General features: G+C 34.7%; 1 protein-coding gene across 1 annotated transcript in view; it reads left to right on the top strand.

Annotated features, from left to right (window-relative positions):
- LOC149791276 (uncharacterized) overlaps positions 1-17,269 on the top strand; it is a 114,107-nt gene that overhangs the window by 14,277 nt on the left and 82,561 nt on the right. Inside the window, exons 5-13 of the mRNA XM_089969787.1 lie at positions 1,180-1,269; positions 3,141-3,185; positions 4,771-4,824; positions 6,935-6,988; positions 8,122-8,175; positions 9,393-9,446; positions 12,087-12,140; positions 14,004-14,102; positions 15,901-15,999. Of these exons, the coding sequence (XP_089825913.1) occupies positions 1,180-1,269; positions 3,141-3,185; positions 4,771-4,824; positions 6,935-6,988; positions 8,122-8,175; positions 9,393-9,446; positions 12,087-12,140; positions 14,004-14,102; positions 15,901-15,999 (603 nt within the window). The remainder of the gene's footprint in view (positions 1-1,179; positions 1,270-3,140; positions 3,186-4,770; positions 4,825-6,934; positions 6,989-8,121; positions 8,176-9,392; positions 9,447-12,086; positions 12,141-14,003; positions 14,103-15,900; positions 16,000-17,269) is intronic.

Raw genomic sequence — 17,269 nt, 5'->3', positions numbered from 1 at the left:
AACCAATTATACATAATGTTCTGATTCATTTAAATCGGCATATGTATTTACGATTTGTGTAATGTTTGAAATCTGTATATGGGATCTTCTCTTTGGAAATGGGTGACTGTAGAGTAGCATTGGCTGCTTTGTCAGCCCTTTCATTACCTTTAATACCCATGTGGCTAGGCAATAAGTACAGAATACTTTTTACAGATTGCACAAGCAAATCATGTTTCAGTGAGATCTGAGATATTTACGGGTTTTTAATTTAAGGTTTTGCAAGGGCTTCTTTGTGGAAAGTGAATTAAAAAATGGTCAAATTTCTTTTTTTAAATTTTATTTATTAGGTTTCAGTGTTGTTCAAGGATTTGGGTATGGATGTAATTGCTGTGGTACAAATAGAGTCTTTATAGAGTAACTGGCCTGAGATGGCGCCGTATGATGTTACTACGGCGATTTCAACCTTGTCTCCTTTTATAGTCTTTGTATATGGAGACATTTGTCCACGATAGGAGGTTCAGATTTCATAAAATTGTCTGGATAGCATTCACTTGGGCTGAGGAAGAACCCTGTTGACTTTGTGGTCAAATGGTCAGAGGTCAAGGTCACTGACTGAAAGAAGAAAACAATGGTACACTTTTGTTTATGATTTTGACTAATATAAATTACAGCTGACTGTAAATTTATGATGCTTTTAATTTTACTAATACCACTTGATCATCTTTTTGGCTTCTTTAAAAAACAAAAATTGCAATTATATATTGGTATATTTCATTTTTCATTTTCGCTTGTAATAGTAGAGCTTTGCTATAATTACATCATATTGTACACTGTAACTCCCATTGTTTCTAGCATTGTATATGCTCATTTAAAAGTCGAGTCAAACTGCAAATGACAAAGCCCTGATCTGTCATATCATAATGTGCTTGCAGATCAGGGTCTTTGTAATTTGTTCTACTGATTACTGCTAACAAACTGCACAGACCCAGATCTGCTGGTGCATTATGTGATGTCAAATCTGGGTCTAAAGTTTGCAGTTGGACTTATAAGCGAGCATAAGTGGTACCGTACTACCTGAAGTAATTAGCATTGTCATTAATAAGTCATCTCAGACTGTGTGTGACAGATGTGAATTTATCATCAGGTGATTTGGTTCTTAATTATATTAGGAGATACAGGTACTAGTTTCTTCCACAGGTAATGGTAGCTCATGGAGTATCCAATGATGAAAAGGCACAGCCCTATGCAGGTCAGCCGGTATTTGGAATGCCCCAGAATCTTGCAGTGGTGAGGTTCACTTTATTTCTTTACTTATTTGTTTCTTTGTTTATTCATTGATTGGTTGGAGTGCCCAACGATTAAAAGGTTTGGTTTCAGTTTCTTTCTTCCCCTTCCTTCTTTAATTATCTATTTATGTGCATGAGCATTGATTGATTGATTAATTCCCACACTTTAGCTGTGATGCCCTCCATCTGTCCATAAATTCTTTCTCTTGCTGAACTGATGGATACCATGTGATCTGCAAGAAGGATACGATTTTGAAGACCTGTCCTGTGGTCCCTGGGACAGGGTCAGATGCCACATGTACCAAAATTGAATTACGAAGACCTGTCCTGTGGTCCCTGGGACAGGGTCAGATGCCACATGTACCAAAATTGAATTATGAAGACCTGTCCTGTGGTCCCTGGGACAGGGTCAGATGCCACATGTACCAAAATTGAATTACGAAGACCTGTCCTGTGGTCCCTGGGACAGGGTCAGATGCCACAGGTACCAAAATTGCATTACGAAGACCTGTCCTGTGGTCCCTAGGACAGGGTCAGATGCCACATGTACCAAAATTGAATTACAGTAATATTGTTGAATATTTGTATTGCCAGATCTGTCTGTGCCATCAATACAAGAGGAAACAGTATCTTTCACATATTTTGGATTATTTGGTTGAGGGGTGTCAGGGTTAACACATTTTGGGTTATGAGTTGAGGGTGTCAGTGGTAATAGATTTTGGGTTATGAGTTGAGGGTGTCAGTGGTAATAGATTTTGGGTTATGAGTTGAGGGTGTCAGTGGTAATAGATTTTGGGTTATGAGTTGAGGGTGTCATGTTAATAGAATTTGGGTTATGAGGTGAGGGGTGTCATGGTTAATAAATTTTGGGTTAGGAGGTTAGGGGTATCAGGATTAACAGAATTTGGGTTAGGAGGCAAGGCTGTCACAGTCAATAGATTTTGGGTTATGGGGTCAGGGGAGTCTTGAATTAATAGATTTTGGGTTTTGACCTGTGAGTTAAGGCTAGAATTGTTTAGTTTTGTAAAATGCTAGCATGACACTTCCAACCAGTCTTGATTTTTTGTTTCATTGCTTTCTAATGATATGTGATTGCACAAATACTCACAAAATTAATAACTCAACCCTCCTTTCAAAACAAGAAGGAGGACATGAAAATCACACATAAATACTTTGCTGTGACTTAAATGAGACCTGGAACTGTCGTTAATATTGATAGCTTATAGCAACCATTTGGACCGATTGCTTGATTGCTGTTTGACAAAGAGATACATATCTTGATTATAATTTTAAAGAAGAATCCTGCTTAGTTGATGGAAATTGGCTGGTAGCAGTTTACTCATAGAAGATATAATTGATGGAAATTAGCTGGTGCTCTGTGAGGGTTTAATCAATACAAAATAGTTGGCAGTAGTTTTCTTGCTTACTATTACATGCATTGTTAGGTCACATTATGTAATGTCATTTTCATAATTCTTCCTATATGTTGTTGTTGTTGTTGTTGTTGTAGGGTTTAATGCCATTTTACAGCACAAGATAGGCTATGCATGGTGGCCAGTATAAATGGTTACGGAAGAACCCAGGAAAAGCCTGGAAAGAACCACTGACCCACGAGAAGCTACTGGCAAGCTTTCTCACATACCCACATTGATCGAATCCATGAATCAAACCCATGCAGACAGATGGTAGTGATCCGTTATGGTGAGCGCTTTAGACCACTCGGCCACTCAGGTCCCTTCCTATATGTTATTTGATGATGGTTTTAAATATGGACTAGCATCACTCTGTATTTGATTGGCTTTTTGCTGTGTTTTTTTTCAAATGACAAATTGAATATATATATTTCTTATTTTCGTCTTTATTTCTTTGTAGGGTGCCCCAGGTCCCAGAGGAAATCCTGGACCCCCTGGCCCATCTGTAAGTAAATTAGGTTATTTTAGTTTTGTGGAGTCATGCAGTCATTTAATGTCTAGTAACACGTTATATTTATTCTTATAAACTTTTGTTACATTATGTAAGAGATATGTGGTTTCATAAATCTATTGTAAATTTTAACCTCACCTTTAATTTTCTTGCTTTTGCATCAGTTAGAATGTGTTTGGTGTTAAAATATAAACAGTTTGTGATATTGTGTTTTAAAGTTGCTCATCAGTTTTCTACCTTGCCACCACATTAAAGTCTTATGAAAATAAATTAAAAAAGAGTTAATATCGTCAGGGTTCACAGGAGAATGCAAGTCATTAGGTTATTGTCACAGAAGGCTGTTAATTAGGTCATTGATGATAAGTTTATCAGTGCAGGTGCTGTCATTTTATAGAGCAGTATACATAGGAAATATACATATGTGTCTGTCACCAGAAAATTATTTGCATTGTCAAGAGTTGTATTTTTGTTCTCTAGACCAAATTTACCCTAGGTCTCATGTTCCAATCTTTTATTTGTTGGACCATCTGTATTCATTGTAATGAATGTTATCATATAGAGTTGATTGTGTTGGTTTTCCCTTGGATTCTAGACTTGAGGAATATACAAGTTTTGCAGACCACCTGGCAACCCTTACAGTTTTGCCATCTCACAAAAATGACCCTTACATTATGGACTTACAGAATAAAAGCAAAAACTACAGAAATATTATTGTTGTTGTTAAATCTGGATAATTGGCTCATCCGTATTTGATTTGAATCTGGGTTTTTTATTTAGTGGAGTTAATTAGGGAACCAGATTAACTTTCAGTAATACCTCAGACACTTGAAACTGTACATGTTTTTCATGCAAAGTTTCTGCATGTTCAAACTGTTGCTTGTAGAAATTTTATAAAATGATGTCCAACAAGCAATATATTTTGAAGACAAAAGAAAAAAATAAACCTAGCAAAAAGTGTTAATAATCAGTACAGAAGAATAAAAAAGAATATTTTGATTCTTGTGAATAAAAGCAGGAAGGGACACAGCTACATTTATTGTGTCGATTTGAATATGTCTCGTGGTCAGAGATTCAATTGCAGTCATTGTGTGTAGTCTAAAAGAATTCCAGAAACTGATAGACAGCAACAAGCCATTGAGCTACATAAGGCTTAGAACTGAAATTTGTGCTACAGGTAAATAAGGTTTATGTGTACTTTACTTTCTGTTAAACATCATGTTTACAATCGCTGCATCAGTTTTGAAAAACAAACAGTTTAAATTGCACGTTTTCCAACTTTACAATATTAGCACATGGTATTTTGTTACACCTTACTGAAAACTGGTCAAACTTCAACTGCTTTACTGAGATAGTCTTGCAAGGGTTGACAGGTCTGTTTTTTTTATTACCATCAAATTCAGAAACATTTTCAAGTATTTTCCATTGAAACAATAGCTTGAGTTGGGTGAAGTAAGAATAGATTCAAATCATAATTTTTTTTTTTAAATGGAGTTATTTCAACACAATGATAATGATGATGATATTAATAATAATAATAATAATAATAATAATAATAATAATAATAAATTTCTTTTTTCAGGGACCACGAGGATTTGCTGGTAGTCGTGGTGAACCAGGAGAAGCTGGAGAGCCAGTCTGTATTATCTATAATCTGTTGACATCTAACCTTCATTGATAACATGTATCTAACTGCAAACACTGTACATACAGATTTGTCAGATTATTGGCACAATTTTCATGCTAAATCTCAAGAATGTTGGATATTTGATTCCAAACCTCAGACATGTTGATTATTGGTATGATTTTCATGCCAAACCTCAAGAATGTTGGATATTTGTACGATTTTCATGCCAAATCTCAAGAATGCTGGATATTTGATTCCAAACCTCAGACATGTTGATTATTGGTATGATTTTCATTCTGAACTTCAGACATGCTGATTATTGGTATAATTTTCATGCCAGACCTCAAACCTGTTGGTTACTGGTGTGTTTTTCATGCCATACCTCAAACCTGTTGGTTACTGGTGTGTTTTTCATGCCATACCTCAGACATGTTGGTTACTGGTGTTTTTTATGCCATACCTCAGACATGTTGGTTACTGGTGTGTTTTTCATGCCATACCTCAGACATGTTGATTACTGGTGTGTTTTTTATGCCATACCTCAGACATGTTGATTACTGGTGTTTTTCATGCCATACCTCAGACATGTTTTACCCAAAAAAGTGTAATGTGTAACAGACTTAATCCAGACTCAAAACATTATTATTAAACCATGCCATATTTGCAATCAAGAACCCATTTAGCATTTCTAATAGGTAGCTACATAGCATCATCTGGACTATTATAGAACTACTAATTAATTCGACCTGTACATAATGTTTTTCTTACCTGTATTCTTTGATCTGCTTGTTAGATGTTTGTCAGTGCTTCAACAGGAGTATTCATACATAATGATGCACATCTTTGTATTTCGAGGTTTAAGGTTATAGAAATATGGTTAGCCACAATTGTGGTTTGTATTTTTTTTCTTTGTCCCTGCCAAATCAGTGGCATGTGCATATATTGTCATCTATACTGGTCTGTCATTATATCTGATGTGAGTTTTGTTTCTGCTTGATAACTTCTGAAGAACTTAATGGATTCAAAACAAATTTGTTATGGGGTTTTACATGATGTCAGGGTCAAGTTCAAGTTTGATTTTCACCATTTTCAAATAATTTATAAGGAGTTATGGCCTCTATTTGACCTACCTATTGCACCTTGCTCTTCATCTGCACCCAATTTTTTTTCCACTCAAGAACTTTTAATTGCATTAGAACTTTGTTTCCACTTCATGCATGGAGTTCTCACTTGGTACAAGACAAATTTAGGTGATGTAGACTGATGTAAAGTTTTTGATTTTTCCAACAAAATTAAAAACAAATATTGGCCTTCATTTGTGTCATATTGAGGGGTCATCCTTGTTGTAATGACACATTTCTAGTTTGCTTATTGTTTTAAACTGTTAGTGTATCATGTAAATTTTGACTTCAGTTGATGAAAATTCAAGACCAATAATCTTTAATGTAAATTCATACCTTTTACAATATTGAATAAAGGGAGACAAATCCAATTGTGGCATACATTTGGATATTATGCAGTTATATCATTCTTCATTGTCAAGAGTGAAGATGTACCCTGAGAATGGGTGAAAAATAATTAGATAAAAAGAAATAGAACAAATATTTACTTTTTATCTTTGATAGAAATATTTATTATGTACCCATTATTTTTCAACTCATTATAAAAACTACATTTCCCAAGGCTAATCTGAAACATTACATTGATTCCTTGCTGCAATGAATGACCTGATGATCATTGCATAACAGTTACACTGTATTTATATGCAACATGCAGGACAGTAGATGCATTTAATCAAAGTAAAAGAACAACAATGATGTCCTGCTGCTGTCATACTGTACTATATTGCATAACAGTTACACTGTATTTATATGCAACATGCAGGACAGTAGATGCATTTAATCAAAGTAAAAGAACAACAATGATGTCCTGCTGCTGTCATACTGTACTATATTGCATAACAGTTACACTGTATTTATATGCAACATGCAGGAGAGTAGATGCATTTAATCAAAGTAAAAGAACAACAATGATGTCCTGCTGCTGTCATACTGTACTATATTGTTTTTTTTATGGAAATTTGTTTAGATTTTTAAATATATTTCTTTGTTATTGACAGGGACCACCTGGACCACGTGGATTGCCTGGCCCCTCAGGACCCCCAGGTCTTGATGTAAGTTTGACAGTGTTGTTGAAAATATTTCATCAGTATTTCATAAGATTAGTAGAAATGGAGTAGGTGGGTGAGAATATATTGAATTAAGTTGTATCCTGAATACTATATTTATGGATTGAAAGAACAAATAGGGTTGAATAAGATAGAAATTGTTTAAGTTGTAAATGAAATCATACAGACTGGGTATGATTATAATGCATCAATAATACATGTTTGGAGCTAAACAGTTTTTGGAGAAAATCTTTTGGTACTTTAAGCTTTTAAACAAATTGTGAATTTTGTTTTGGCTTTTAATAATATGGAGAAAAAATAATTGTTTCACACAAATATTTCATAAAGTGCACTCGTATAATACTCTACAATCATCCTAATTGGAGAATCTATCTGGTCACCAGAGAGATGTGCACAATATGCCTAATTCTAAACTAACACACGTCATATTCCAGACATTGCTAACAATCCAAATAATGTTAAATCTGACCTGTGGATGTTGAGGTCAGGTAACCCTGACTGTGCAGTTATTAACCCTGACCAAATCCGGATCTCTACTGATAGCAGGGATAGCTTATGGGACAGTGATTGGTTCAGTGCCTTCTAAACTTTCCACCCTCTCAATCCTGGTATTAGCTGATGTATCATCAAAAGGATGAAAGTCAGCGTATCTCTCAGTTTCCATCATTGCAATGTCAACCATCGGTGTACAAATATATTTAGACTGTAATCCAGACTAAGCCCTATCCACCTTGGGGCCACTTGAGCTGAAGATGCTCTGTCTCCCACCTATGGCATTGTTTGTTGTTGAAAATTAAGCAGATACAAATGTAAAAAACAAAAAGCAAAAATTTCATTCATTAAATTAACTGCCTTTTAAGTAACAGTGTGTAGATCCATCTTTGAACTGAAACTTGATCAGCAGTAGGACGTTTCTTGCCAAATCAGTGTCAGAAAAGGAGGCAACAATACCAGTGGGAATGTTCAGCAATTTATCCTTGACATAAGGGACATAACTCCTGCACCATATTGACCTGAAGATTATGATTTACATTCTTTATTGCATACACATCTAGTGCAATTCTTTAACACAGTCATTTAATTTTAATGAAATAATTGCAATTAATTATTTATTGCAGGGAGAAGATGGCTTGCCCGGAGACCAGGGTCCTGCAGGACCACCTGGAATGGCAGTAAGTAGTCACCAGTTATCAGGGGCAGATAACTACCTTTTATTTTTTATTTGCCATTGTTTGTTATTTAACATCAGTTTTTGAACTGGTATCAAATATCTTCAGTATTAAGTTAAGGTCTTTATTATTTTGAAGAGTTGTAAGGGAAGGTAATTCATTAAGAGTTGTAAGGGAAGGTAATTCATTAAGTTTATAGCTTGAGGGAAAAGGAAACATGCATACTGGTGAATTTTTCTCAGGGCAAAAGATTATCACTGTGGTAGTGTTTGATCATTGTGATATAATAAGTAAATATTATGGTTTGGTAAGATTAATTCATACAAATGATCATCTTTGTATTTCTGAAACTGAATTCTGGAAGCATCCAAATTGAACCTTTTGTAAAATTCACAAATACACACATATAATTAGTTCTACAGTGTAAGACATCATCACTGATATTTGTGTTTTTGGGGTCACCATCTTACTGCCTAAATAATGGTATTGTGTATCATATTCTGAGGTCGACTAACATCGGAGTGAAAGGTAAACATTTCAGGAATATCTCATACGACTCATACAGAAATTTTCTACAATTTAAAGTCATGTTGCTTTAGATGGACTTTACTTTCTCTGAAGTCTTTTTTCTAATAAATTCAAATTGTCACATGAATTTACCTACAGTTCAGTTGGTGGGAATGCAATGGAAGCAGGAAATGCTGAAATTTGTTAAAAGGATGATAAGCATCTTAAATGAAATGAAGCTATACTACTTTCTTCAGTATTCTTATAATTTTGTTTGTTTCATTAACGAAACAGACCTCAGCTTAATCCAATTTCAGTGATCCTTGTTTCCATCATCTACCAGCCAGCTGAAATATAGGTCAACAGAACTTGAAAAAAGTCCATTTGCTTGTATAAGAATGTGAATTTTTCAGGGGAGACGTCTTACAGTGTAGGACTACCATAGGATCACTGCTAACATTGAATTGAGCTATAAGGGAAAACATGATTGTGTGACCAGAGTTGTATTGCTCTAATTAGAAGATTGTTTTCAAACTTCATCTGGTTTTGAGCCATTCTTTCAATGTTATAAAACAAATATTGCTGAGAATTACAATTGTCTAGTGTTACATGTTACAAGATGACTGTAAAAGTAAATGTGGCCTTTAACTCTGCAATTTTAGACATTTTTCACTGTTTTATTATTTTTATGCAACATTTTGTCTTTAACCTAGGGAGAGATAGGAAGAAGTGGCATGCCTGGTTTGCCTGGACCCAAGGGACACCGTGTAAGTGTTTCTACTTTCACTGAATTATATCCTTTTGTAAATATGTTGATATGAGTAAAAAATTGAAGATAAGTTCTATAATTCAGTGATATTTGTTGGATGAGTATGTGTTAGTTTTGTGTCTTCTGTTATAGATTTTATTTTGTCTAAAATTCAGATAAAATGTAATATAATTTAATTACTTGTTTTTTTTCTTCAAAACTAATTATTGCAATTTTAATCAGAGTTTATTAATTTGCAGTTTGTTTCTTCTTTTCATCTCTTCATTCATTACCCTCTCAGTATTTTGTTACCCATTCAATATTTCAGACCCTATTTCACCTGAACTTCTGTAAATTGACATGTGATACATCACAGGAAAAGTAACTCATATATACCATAATTAGGTCACTGTGGCCTTATTTACATGCTTGATGGATTTTGTATTTTTATAAGCTCATTACACCCTAAACATCTTAGACACTTTTTCACCATCACTTGAAAATTAGGATGTAGGTACAGGATGAGAGGAACTCAACCATACCAAACCAAGGTCAGCATGACCTAATTTGTATACTTGATTGACTTTTATATTCTCAGCTATTCATTTATTACTCCCTGAATAATTTGTTCCATATTTTCCCACACATCATAAAATTGGTTGGAAGATACATCTAAACAACCGTAGTTCATCCATACCAAAACCTGGTCACTATGTCAATTTGCTTGTTTGACTAACTTTCGTATTTTCAACTGTTTGTTCAATGTCTTGGACCTTATTTCATCTTCACTCATGCAAATTGTTATGTGGATACATCTCAACAAAAGAAAACTATACAAAACTATCAGTATGACCTTAACATGTTTGAGTGACTTTTGTATTTCTGCTGTTTATTTGATACACTTAGTATCTTAGGCCATTATTTCACCTGCACATAAAAATTGTTATGTGGAAAGTAGCTTAACTATTCTAAGGCTTGGTCACTGTCACCTAATTTCTATGTTTGAGCAACTTTTGTATTTTCAGCTGTTCTTTCATTACACCCCTGATATCTTATTTGATTCTATTTGACCTACACTTATGAAGATTGTTATGTGGAAACATCTTGGTTAAGGTTACTCAGTGATACCAAAGCTAGGTCAGTGTGATCCAGTTTTTATGCTTAAGTTACATTCAGGTTTTTTCAGCTTTCAGTTTATTACACCCTCTACATTTTGAACCCAATTTTTCTAACACTCATGAAAATTGTCCAATGGTTGCATCACAACAGAAATAACTTAACCATTATGAAGCTATGACCTCTTTTGTGTCCTTGAGTGACTTTATTATGGTATCATCAACATCTTAGAGCCTGTTTCACCTACATAAATGAAACCCGGTACAGAAGTAATATAACCATGACATCACTTGATCAATGTGACTATATATTCATCCTGGAGTTACTTTTTAAAATATTTATCTATCTATTCATTACATTCCCAATATCTTAGACTCTATTTCACCTAGACTTCTGAAAATTGCAATGCAGATTAACATCAAGGTGAGTAATCCTTCAATATAAGTACTAGATCATTGTGACTTAATTTTCATGCTTGAGTGACTTTTGTGTTTTCACCTTTCTGTTCATTACACTCTCAAGTATTGGACCCTACACACATGAAAACTGAGTGACCCTGGTATTTTCCTTGTACCAGTCTGTATATAGTTGGCAACTCCAAATGTGCCCCTTTGGCATGAATATTCATGTATACTCTGAAATACATTGTTAACTTTAATAAACCAAAATAATAATTTACTTTGAAATTTAATATCATTTTTAAATTGTTTATTAGAGTTTAAAAAAATGTTGTTAATCAATTGAAAATCAGATTTAAATCTAGGTCAGCTTCGATTTTCACTGTTTTCCTGCAAACGTTTATGGAGTTATGGGCCCTATTTGACTTAGGATTTGCCTATTGATTTCATTTCTGCCCAGTAATGGTTGAACGAGTTCATAAATTTAAATCAAAATTGGCATTAGGCTTTACTTCAAGAAGACCTTTATTAAGTTTGATTTTCACTGTTTTTTTAAGCAGTAATGTGGAGTTATGGCATTTGTTTGTCTTTGAACATGTCCTTCTGTTTCACTCAATAATGTGTGAAGGACTTAATCGTATGAAATTTGGTGTAATGCTTTATATTAAGAACTTCCTGCAAAATATTACTGAGTTATTGCCCTTCTTTAACCTATTTTAACCCTTTAGATGTATCGTTGAGCTTGAGCATCTGTGTAATGTGGAGACATGTTTAATCTCTAAAATTTCAGTATCTTTTATATAAATAAGCTAGGATTATCTTATGTAAATCAGCTTAGATGGTGCTAGAACCAGCTTAAACGTTCTTGGCTTGGCAATGAAATACATCTGAATCCTGATCATGTGCATAGCAAACGAGTGAAACCAAACCAAGACCTTCAGAATGTCAAAGCTGCACTTGGGCCCAATAATCCCCCCCCCCCATTTTATGGCTTCATCTTTTCTCCAGTCTGAATTGGGTGCTGATAATTTTTGTTGCCTGTTTAGGCTAATTTTTTCTATGCAGATGCAGTTTGGAAAGGTAGAGGCTAAAGCAAAACTGTATTTAGTGAGTTTTTATGACTTTGTAATATTCTCTTCTAACAGGGTATGCTTGGAAAACCAGGAAGTGATGGACAAGCTGGACGTGCAGGTGACAAGGTAAATAGCTTGGGTCTTTTGTGTGCAATAGTGGCTTGTAATATAGTTTATCATGTAGCAATATTAACACATGTTTACCCATCCACTGAGGTTTATCAAACACAGGTTAAATTACTGTGGAAGCACACAGGATCACAACTGGAATAGTTGTAAGGTCCCTAATTTTCCAGTTTTTGGCTTTAATCGATTTTTCCTTGCATTGTACAATAGTCTCCATTCTCTTTTATCAATTATTATTTGTGTTTTTAAAATCAGTAACAAGTGTTCTTGCTAAAATTGGTAAATGTTATAGTTCTAATAGCCTTTCATACCAAGGGATGCAACTCAGATTTTGGTAATGATTAACACTGATAGCAGTTATTCCCACTGATGGTAATACTTGGAATATTAGTTGGAAATGATTTTAAAAGAAAATCACAATGAGTTCTCAAATGTTAATATAAGTTCTCTAGAAATGGAAAAGAAAATTTTGAAAAAGATTTGTTAGAGCAGTACGTGTGTGATAGTAAAAAGGACTATGAATAGAATTATATCTGATCTTGCATAAATGAGTATCACTTCAAGACTTCAAGTTGCCAGTATTCCCAGTACTTTGATTTTTAGTGAAATTAATTCCTTATATTCAAACCTCCTCAAAACCAAATTTTAGAGGTTTCTTTGTATTAAATTTTAGATTTTTAAAAACAATTAGAAAGACTTTATAGAAGTACTTATCACATGCTTTTTTATTTTGTATGAGCTTCTGGCTGTTACTGTTCTTCTGATGTAACAAATGAACACATAAATTAGGGCTGGACAGATTCTGGATAACTGTGCTTGCCCTTAAGAGATTTGAGCTTTCTCAAAATTATGACAATGTTGAAATGTTTAAAAGATAAAGTAAAACAAAATATGTGATGTATTCTTAAAATTGTGTTATATTTTATTTTACAGTAACACTACTTATTTCTTTTCCTTCGGCCAATAAATAAAGCTGTAAAAAAGATATGTTCAGTAGTATATGTGCTGATAAGAAAAAGGCAGGGTTTGAATTTACCAGTGGAAAGGAGAATGCATATATAGTTAGAAAAAGGCAGGGTTTGAATTTACCAGTGGAAAGGAGAATGCATATATAGTTAGAAAAAGGCAGGGTTTGAATTTACCAGTGGAAAGGAGAATGCATATATAGTTAGAAAAAGGCAGGGTTTGAATTTACCAATAGAAAGGAGAATGCATATATAGAAGAAGAGCCAAGACAGGTATGGGTTTTAGAAATAGCTAGGTTTTTAATATGTTTGAGGATTGTTAATTTTGCAAGGCAGTATATGGTAAACACTGCTTGTGGGTGATAGATGTTTGATGACTGTTAATTTTTGCAAGGTTATATATGGTAAACACTGCTTGTGTGTGTTAGATGTTTCAGTCATTGATAGTATCTTTGGAGAAATCAACCTGGCTCATCATTTAGATGAGTGTCTTTGTTTAAGTGCCTTTTATATACAAAGACACATGTAACAGAAATTTGCACAAGCTAATAAGTATCATCCAGTCACCTTGGTAACAGGCACCAAAAAAGCTTTGACAATTCAACTTTGAGGACAGCAGGCTCTTCACATTTCATTGGACAAACAAGCTGACCAAAATATCAACTGCAACAATAATTGAGGACAAGCCTGGCTGCATGTGACTGGGTTAAACCTGAAATCCAACAGTTACTTGCTTCAAATATTGTCATGTCCGCACAAAAAAATACAAGATTGATCTTGACATTGGTTAAAAGATGGAAGTGACTTTAACACTGCATCATGAGATAATGGACTGCAGGCCTTTATGTAACAGATATGTGTAGTACATGTATTCAATAATTTTCTTTTGACTCATTAGGGTGAATCTGGACCACCTGGTATTGCTGGAAGACATGGAAATCCAGGACCTCAAGGACCACCAGGAGAGAGAGGCCGTGATGGTGCACCAGGACAACCTGTAAGTGTTTGTTTCTTCATTTTTAAAAAACAATTTAAAACTTTAGAACAAGGTCAAAGTTTTGAAGCCAAAATCTAGGGCTGAGTATTGCAAATGAAATCATGTTCCAGTGTATTGGGATGTAAAAGATTTATTGTAATATTTAATATTATATGTATTGATATTGCTACCAAGCTGAACATATTGAAACCCATGTGATACCAGCTGTTGGTGCAATTTGCTGAGTGTGCAAGTTTATAGTATAAAATAAATAACATGCTCTACTGGCTGTATTTCATCTTTATATTGAGGGAAAAAGGAGAATGATTGTGCCTATGGCCATGTAGTAGATGCCCATGTTGTAGATGGCCATGTTGTAGTTGGCCATGTTGTAGATGGCCATGTAGTAGATGGCCATGTTATAGATGGCCATGTTGTAGATGGCCATGTAGTAGATGGCCATGTTGTAGATGGCCATGTTGTAGTTGGCCGTGTAGTAGATGGCCATGTTGTAGATGGCCATGTTGTAGATGGCCATATAGTAGATGGCCATATTGTATATGACCATGTAGTAGATGGCCATGTTGTAGATGGCCATGTAGTAGATGGCCATATTGTAGGTGGCCATATAGTAGATGGCCATGTTGTAGATGGCCATATTGTAGATGGCCATATAGTAGATGGCCATGTTGTAGATGAGAGTTTGCGGCTAGAAGATACATAACTTTATGATGCTGGTGCATATGTTTGGCAAGATTTCTATTTGTCCCATTCAGAATAGCTCATACAGTTGAACGCACAGGGATGTGGTCCATGAGGACCAACCATGTAAACATTCTGATTTTGATCTGTGGGGATGGGTCCTGGGAAATTTAAAATTTAACTATAATATAGTTTGAAAATAATAGTCTTGCTCTTTTTTGTAGAAAAAAGAACTAATTATATCAATTACATTTGTTAAAATAATAAATTATTGTGAGCTAAAAGAAGAACAATCCTAGTGCGAAAGAAAATTCCAGGCCCTATCTTCCCTTCTCCCTCTCTCTTATCCCCCAATAATTAAATGGTCATATCCAAAGAGGAAGAATCTGTAGTGTAGTGTAGTGTAGTATCGTGTCGTGTAGGCTAGGATATGACAAGGGAGAAAGTTTGCCAGGACAGTGGTCTGTATCTTTGAAAAGTATAAATTTAGGCAAGGTATGAATTACTTCAATTACCTCGCTTTTATAAGATGAGTCCCACTGTCACATGATGCCCTGGCAGATCTGGGTCTATGCAATTTGTTAGGAGTATGAGTAATCAGTACAACAAGAAACACCCTGATCTGCAGCTGCATTATGAAAAGGCAGATCAAGATCATTGTTGTTCACTGTTTGACTTGACTTATAAGCAAGTTTATGCAGTACTGAATACATTGAACCATGAAGAGATATATAAAAAAAATCAATGAATGTGTGTATGTGTGTCTGACAGGTGAGGTGGATAAACCAAACCTCAGTCACAACTACCGACTATATTGTATAATTTTAAATTGTGTTATAATAAAGTATTTTATAACATGGTAAAATCATGTTATAATGAAGCATTATATAAAATGGGAGAGTGCTGTACATAAGTTTTGATTCCCCTACTATGATGACCTTGACCTGTCATTGTGTTATGTGCTGCCAAATCAGGGTGTACATTGTTCAGTTAAAACAATAGTGGAACACACAAAGTAAACCTAGATAATTAGTTCTAAAAAGCACTGAGTCGAGCAGCTCAAGGATTGAATTATATGTACAATAAATGAAGGTAATTCAATGTTTGTTTTTTACAGGGGCTGCGTGGAAATGATGGAGCACCAGGAGAACCAGGCCAGCAGGGGTTTATGGGCCCACCAGGATCTCCTGGCTTCCCTGGAGCTTTTGGACCAAAGGTATTTCAGTTGTTATATTATCAGTATTGTTGATATTTTGTGATTAGTAATGATCATGTGGCTTTACATCTGTCTGTCTGTCCATCCTTGTATGCATCCAACTGTTTACCTGTGTATTTGTGTGTGGTTTGGACCCAGGATGTAGCCACAGAAGAGGTGGATTAGGCTAGAGGTGGGTAACAATGGTAATAGAAAACGTGAATTTATCTGTGTGGGGCTGGAGGTATTTGTGGGGTTGATCAGCGAATTGTACCTTCTTACAGATACCGAAGGCTGTTTGGTCAAGCCAAACATGGCAGACCATAAACAAACCTAGTTTCATAAGATTAATGTACTTCCTAATGGCTATTTCATCACTGACTCACATTAACATCACAGAAGATATAACAGTTTCATTCATGTCTCAATTACACAAATGAATGAATGAGATTCATTACATTGCTTACCTATGTTATTTTTAGTGAATACACACATTCAAGTCTTTAGCATACAAGAAATCTCACTTCATGGCTTACAACGTTAATTTCAGTCAATATGCACTTTATCATATGTGAAATCATCTAAGAGTGGAGAATTCACACTGATTCTCGTAACTCACATCAACTAAAGTAATGCATGAGATTCTTAGAATACCTGATTTCTATAACAATCAAGATGACAAATTCAAACAATTCGTCAAACTTATATAAAGATCATTGTATGAATTCTGATAGATGAACTCAAACACAGTAACTCACATCAAGAAAATTCATCTACAGATTTAAACAAATAAATTCATGCAAATATAAGCAAATAAATTCAAGAAAATCATTATATTGGTATCAATAAATTACATGAGACTGATGCAAATAATTTATGCTTTCAAGCTTTGCTTGCTTCTACCGCCAGAATTGTGTCCGTTGACCTTCCAGACATCCGGTTCCTCGGATAAATGTTTTACGAGAGAATTTCTTCTAAATTCAATCTTGGAGTCTCCAATATTTTTTTCTCTTGCAGGAAAACATAGACTGGCTAAATTTTGTGAATGGGGCATATTAAAACCAAGAAATTTTGTGTGGGAAACATGCGCCTTATTTAGCATAACGAATCAGGATTAAATATATCTACCGCCTTATATAACTAGGCACCAAAATGGCAGTCAGCCTGACTTCTAGATTTCCGAATAACTGATTCCGGACAATCTCAACTCTTAACATTTTCGATACAAAGATGGAATTTAACCTTTTCCTTCCAGTCTGTCTGACTGTTAAATAAATGAAGGCTCAATTAA

The sequence above is a fragment of the Sinohyriopsis cumingii genome, chromosome 9 (assembly GCF_028554795.1).
Source record: "Sinohyriopsis cumingii isolate HCF-2022 chromosome 9, ASM2855479v2, whole genome shotgun sequence".
NCBI lineage: Eukaryota > Metazoa > Mollusca > Bivalvia > Unionida > Unionidae > Sinohyriopsis > Sinohyriopsis cumingii.
This window is presented reverse-complemented; position numbering and strand designations above follow the sequence as displayed.